The 6,158-nt window shown below is 39.9% G+C and overlaps 1 protein-coding gene across 1 annotated transcript; it reads left to right on the forward strand.

Moving 5' to 3' along the window:
- Positions 1 to 3,118: 3,118 nt before the first annotated feature.
- Positions 3,119 to 4,514, forward strand: LOC100660049 (olfactory receptor 2A14-like). The gene has a single exon (XM_003420566.2). It carries the CDS (start codon positions 3,285 to 3,287, stop codon positions 4,215 to 4,217), a length of 933 nt encoding a protein of 310 aa, XP_003420614.1. The 5' UTR covers positions 3,119 to 3,284; the 3' UTR covers positions 4,218 to 4,514.
- Positions 4,515 to 6,158: the final 1,644 nt, after the last annotated feature.

Here is a 6,158-nt window from a genome sequence, read left to right on the forward strand (position 1 = left end):
GGGAAGCTGGCATTAGATATCAGGAGCCTTGATATGTCTCTCTCTTAAGAATCTGCAATTTGCAATTTGACTTTTAGAATATATCCTGAAGAAAGAATCGTTAATTAAGGAAAAAAGTTCAGTTTGAAAGAACATTTATCTCAATCCTACTAAAAATAAGTGGTAACCAAAGTTTTCCAAAAATGAGAAATTGTAAAAAACCGTGGGATTATGAGAAAACCCTGGTAGTGTAATGGTTAAGAGCTACAACCGCTAACCAAAAAGTCAGCAGTTAGAATCCACCAGCGGCTCCTTAGAAATCCTGTGCAACAGCTCTGCTCTGCCCTATAGGGTTGCTATGGGTCAGAATTGACTCAACAGCAGCAGGTTTTTTTGTTTTTACACATATGTGTGTGTGTGCGCACGTGTGCACACAAATATATACAGCAGTTTAAAGTTATTAGTTTTGAAGTTCTAAATTTTTAAGAGGAAGAAAGCATGGAAATTATATTTTTAAAACGTTCTGTTGGATCTGAACCATTAACCTGACTTAAAAGTAAAGCTAGCTCTCAAGTTGTTTCTGAGAAACTGAAAGGAAAGTGGACAGGGACAGCACCAGGTTCTGCAGTGTCAGGGATCTTGCCATCTTGCCTTTCATGGTCCTCAGTCCCCATCTGCTGGGGGAAGGACCCAGTTTTCCCTGGAAGAGAGACCTAGAAAAGACTAACCAACTATTGGGCCAACTCATCTCCCTCCCAGTGACCTGCTCAGAATCTGTCAGAGCAGCGACAGGATGTTACATTGGCAACAGGTGATGAGGAGGAAGGTTCCCAGGGGATCTGATGGCAAAGGGAGTTGCCAAAGCTGGAAAGACATGGTGATGACAGAAGAGTCTGTCATAGCAGAATGTAAGATAAGTCCTGAGATTTGTCTTCATATTAAGGTATAAAAGGGAGAAAAGACAAGAGCCGAATAAAATACCATTACAATACAACTGTCTGAGTGTAATCGCTGCTAACATACATTGGTTTACCTCTTTTAAGTTTCACACTTTACAAGGCTGCAGAAACGTCATCAAGTTTAGCTCTATTTAAGATAATATGTACACATGTGCTCATCGTTTGTAGCCAAAGAATTCTTTCACCTGATGCCCAGTTTCAGGGTCAGGTGCCGACTAAGAGGTAAATAAAACTCTTAAAATAAACCATAGACACTAAAGATGGAAAAGAGGGTACCAGAAGATGCTTCTAGGAGTATTAGCTGCTGAGAAGAGAGGGCTGGAAAGCTTTAAAGAAACTGCAAACAGTGAAGTTATTTAGAAGGGATTTCAAATATGAATGAAGTGGTAGAAAAGAATGAGAAAATCCGAGTGAATAAGTATGCAGGCCATAGGAACAGAGGCCACAGTCATTCAACCTCTTGAGTGAATAAGTGAGCAAGCCATAGGAACAGAGGCTCCAATCATACCATGTCTTGGGCCAAGGAGGCAAGAAGGCATAGGAAAGGAAACCACCCGCTAGTGTGAGGGTTTTGTGGGCATCGTCTTTCCTCTACCTACATTAATAACCATGACTGTGTCTCGAAACAGAAGCCAGGATGCTTGAATTCTCCAGAATAATGTGTGTGTGTGTATGTTATTCTATTATATATAGAATATAATATGTCCTGTTATGTTATATTACAACATATTTTATTATATAATAAATATTATACACACACACACATATATATCTATAAAATACATATTGCTGTCTAATTGACTCCAACTCATAATGGCCCCATGTGTGTTAGAATAGAACTTTGCTTCACAGGGTTTTCAACGCTGATTTTTCAGAAGTATCACCAGGCCTTTCTTCCAAGGTTCCTCTGAGTGGCCTCAAACTCCCAAACTTTAAGTCAGCAGCTGCGTGTACTAACCATTTGCACCACTCAGGTATCCATACACACACACACACACACACACATATCCGTGGGATTTTGTGTAAAATAAGTAAAGATAGACTTAAGTTTATTATGAATAAAAAAAATAGATTCCTTTAATTTATCACAAGGTAGTCATGGCAAGGCATGCAGGTAAGATCACAAGACATTCATTTAAGTCTGGAGAATCAGGGCAAAACCAAAAACCAAACCGAGAGCTGCTGAGTCAATTCCAACTCATGGTGACCCTATAAGACAGAGAAGAACTGCCCCATAGAGTTTCCAAGGAGCACCTGGCAGATCCAAACTGCCAACCCTTTGGTTAGCAGCCATAGCACTTAACCACTAAGCCACCACGGTTTCCGGAGAATCAGGACAACAAAAGGTTAATTTAATGGTTAGAGTCTAAGTCTTTAGGCTTCAGCCATGAACCTTTAGCAAGAGATCTCAGGAGGAAGGCTTGAACCACGGCTCGTGCTTGGCAGAGGTCCCTTTTAGGTATTTGAAGTTGAATGTGCTAGGCAAAGTCTCAGTCTGGCAGGGTCTCAGTCTTCAGAGAGCATGAGAATCTAGAGTCTAGAAAGATATGTTCTCTTACTCAGGGACCTGAAGTCCAGGGTTTACATGTGATTTTCTTATCTGGAATCACGGCTAAGGTCTATGTGATGTCACGTCTAACAAAGACGACTGTGTTCCCTCTTTTTATCACCATTAAAGATTATCTGTATGTTGCATCTTCTCTTCAACATTACACTCAACATTAGAGATTGGAGAGGTTGTTTTTGACTTACTTATGGCTAGAGGCCAATTTACAGAAATTTAACTATATGTTAACGGTTTCTTTTACCACAACATGCTCATGCATGGCTAATTTAGAGAGGTTGTTTATACCAAACTTCCATATCTTAAAATAAAAATAAAAAAAAACTCTCTGGCAATTCTGACTCATAGAAACTCTACAGGACAGAGTAGAACTGCCTCACAGGGTTCCCAAGGAGCTTTCAGTGGAGTCAAACTGCCAACCTTTTGGATAGCAGACACAACACTTAACCACTACACAATCATGGCTCTTTCTGTATCTTAAGTCTAAACTCATGTTGTGAGTGACTTACACATACGTGGTGTAGGAGTATTATGGAAGCACCATAATAACATGTATATTATCCCTATTATTTCATTGAACAAGGGTGATATTTCTCATTTTTTATTGGCACACTGAATTAGCTTAACAACATATCTAAGAATAAAATATAGAAAATCCACCCAGAACGATTCATTTCTGAATGCTGTTTCCAACACTCAGTAAATATTGTGCATCTTTGATTGGTCTTCAGCTCTGACCTTCCTGTTGTGGAAGTGGCTCCATCAGTTTTGGCCACAAGAGCATGGGAGGCAACCAGTCGAGGATCTCAGAGGTCACCCTGCTGGGATTCCAGGTGGACCCAGCACTGGAATATTTCCTTTTTGGGCTTTTCTTCCTGTTCTACACCTTCACCCTGCTGGGGAACGGGGCCATCCTGGGGCTCATCTGTCTGGACTCCAGACTTCACACCCCCATGTATTTCTTCCTCTCACACCTGGCCGTTGTTGACATGTCCTACGCCTCCAACAATGTCCCCAAGATGCTGGTAAACCTTCTGAGCAAGAAAAGAACCGTCTTCTTTGTCCCTTGCATAATGCAGACATTTTTGTGTCTGGCTCTTGCTCATACTGAGTGCCTAATTTTGGTAGTGATGTCCTATGATAGATATGTGGCCATCTGCCATCCCCTTCATTACACTGTCTTCATAAACTGGAGGGTCTGCATCACCCTGTCTGTTGCTACCTGGGCATATAGCTTCCTCCTGGCCCTGGTCCATGTGGTTCTCATCCTGAGGCTGCCCTTCTGTGGGCCTCATGAGATCAACCACTTCTTCTGTGAAATCCTGTCTGTCCTGAGGCTGGCCTGTGCAGACACCTGGCTCAATCAACTGGTCATTTTTGCAGCCTGTGTTTTTATCCTGGTAGGGCCCTTCTGCCTGGTGTTGGTCTCCTACATCCGCATCCTCTTTGCCATCCTGAGGATCCAGTCTGGGGAGGGACAAAGAAAGGCCTTCTCCACCTGCTCCTCCCACATCTGTGTGGTGGGGCTCTTCTTCGGCAGTGCCATCGTCATGTACATGGTCCCCAAATCCAGTCACCCTGAGGAGCAGCAGAAGGTCCTTTCCCTGTTTTACAGCCTTTTCAACCCCATGCTGAACCCCCTAATCTACAGCCTGAGGAACACAGAGGTGAAGAGTGCCTTGTGGAGAGCACTGTGCAAGGAGAGGAGAATGTGAGCGATATCACAGAGCCACATGGTGGGGGCATTTTCTCAAGGGACGTGAAAGTTGGAATTAGTTACCATATGCTGGAGTAAATGCCAACTTAAAATGCAATATTATAGACCTAAACATAAAAACTGAAACTGTAGTGTTTCCAGGAAAATAAATAACACCTTCATGACATTGAGATTGGCACTGTTTATTAGAGAAGAAACAAAAAGCAATATACATAATATCTGAAATATTTTATGGTAAACACTCAAGGCTCTGCAGGCCATATGGCCTCTGTTGTAACAACTACACTCTGATGACAGCAGCCATAGACAATATGTAAATGAATGAGCGTAGCTGTGTTCCAATAAAACTTCATTTACAAAAAAAAAGTGAGCTGGCCAGATTGGGCCCATAGGTAGTAGTTTGCTGATTCTTTTTCTATTCCTGGAAGCTAGTCCAGTTCCAGCTGAAGCCAAGTTAGAGACCCTCTCTTGGTGGTCCCCAGAGCCCATACCACGTGACTAGATCTGTTTAAAGGGAGAGATTTGGAGGGCATTTGGGGGCCACGCCAGAGTGAGCTTTTCCTTCCTTGTTGTTGTTAGGTGCCATCAAGTCGGTTCCAACTCATAGCCAACCTATGTACAACAAAATGACAACTCCTAAACTAGATCATGTCTTAATAGCCTATAGACTATAAATATCCATGGCTGCTTCATCATAATCAGGAACTCAGAGAAGGCCCCTTATACTGTCCGCCACTAGTTTGAACCTGAGACCTGGGAATAATAGCAACTAAGATTCTGAGTTGAACCATCACCTATCCAGTAGAAAAAAGCACAGAGACATCTTGTTACATATTAATTTCATTAACATGGTATTTATCAGGATCTTAGTTTTTACTTGTATTTTTTAAAATTTTGCAGCTGCTTCCTTAGAAGCACTTTATATCTTTAGTTGAAATAGTCTTAGCTTTAATTATCTATTCAAAGAGAAACTCTCTACCTAGCCTGCACTCACAGAAAATGCAGTTCTTGACTACCATCTGATAGAAGAGAATAAATCTCCAAGGAGCCATTCTCACTACCTAAATATCGAGATGAGTTGGTGTTCTCATAATAGATGAATCTGTGCCGTATAAAGAAAGGAGCTATGTAGACAGATAGCTCAGGAGAATTTTAAAGATGAAAATTGCTCTGCAATTCAGAAGTTATTTTACTTTCAACAATCTCATATTTTAAGTCGGTCTGGATTGTCTGGTATATTATAACGTGTGTTATTGTTTTTCTCTACCTTTCTGGTTCTTCTGAGCCAATTTTAAAATGAACATGCTCATTTATAGACTTCATACTTTGTACAGTAATTCCCTCTCCATTTCTACCAGTTCCCTGGTAGAAAAATATTCCACTGGTAAATTTCCCTACAACATTTTATTTGAAATATATTTTTGACATCTTCTCATAAGATGATAGGGACATTTCCAGCTACCACTTGTCTTGCTCAATACATATATTAAAAAGGAATGAGAATAAAGAAATTTGAAAATGAAAAATTAATTTTAATTGTAAGCTCCAAGTTCATGATATGATAAATCCCTAATCTATAAAAGCAAAAAAAAAAGTCACATATTTCAATTTTATAATTTTTGCTTGTCAATGGGATGTTGCAACCATGGGTAATAAAATAGTCAATATCTTCAAATTTCAAAGCAAATTTCTAAGATATTCTGCTTACCATTGTCATACTTCTCTAATGTTTCTTTGATATCTATTTTATTGTTTCACTATCATTTTTATTACATCCTCTTTTCTTAGGGTTTATTCTTTTGTTCTTTTACAAATTCTTAAATTGGACATTTATCTCATCAATACTAAAACTTTCTTCTTATATTCAGCCTATGTTGTTTTTCATTTTCAATATGATTTCTTCTGTAACTGTTATTTATCATGTTTAAAGCTTTCCTTT

Source organism: Loxodonta africana, chromosome 8 (assembly GCF_030014295.1).
Source record: "Loxodonta africana isolate mLoxAfr1 chromosome 8, mLoxAfr1.hap2, whole genome shotgun sequence".
NCBI lineage: Eukaryota > Metazoa > Chordata > Mammalia > Proboscidea > Elephantidae > Loxodonta > Loxodonta africana.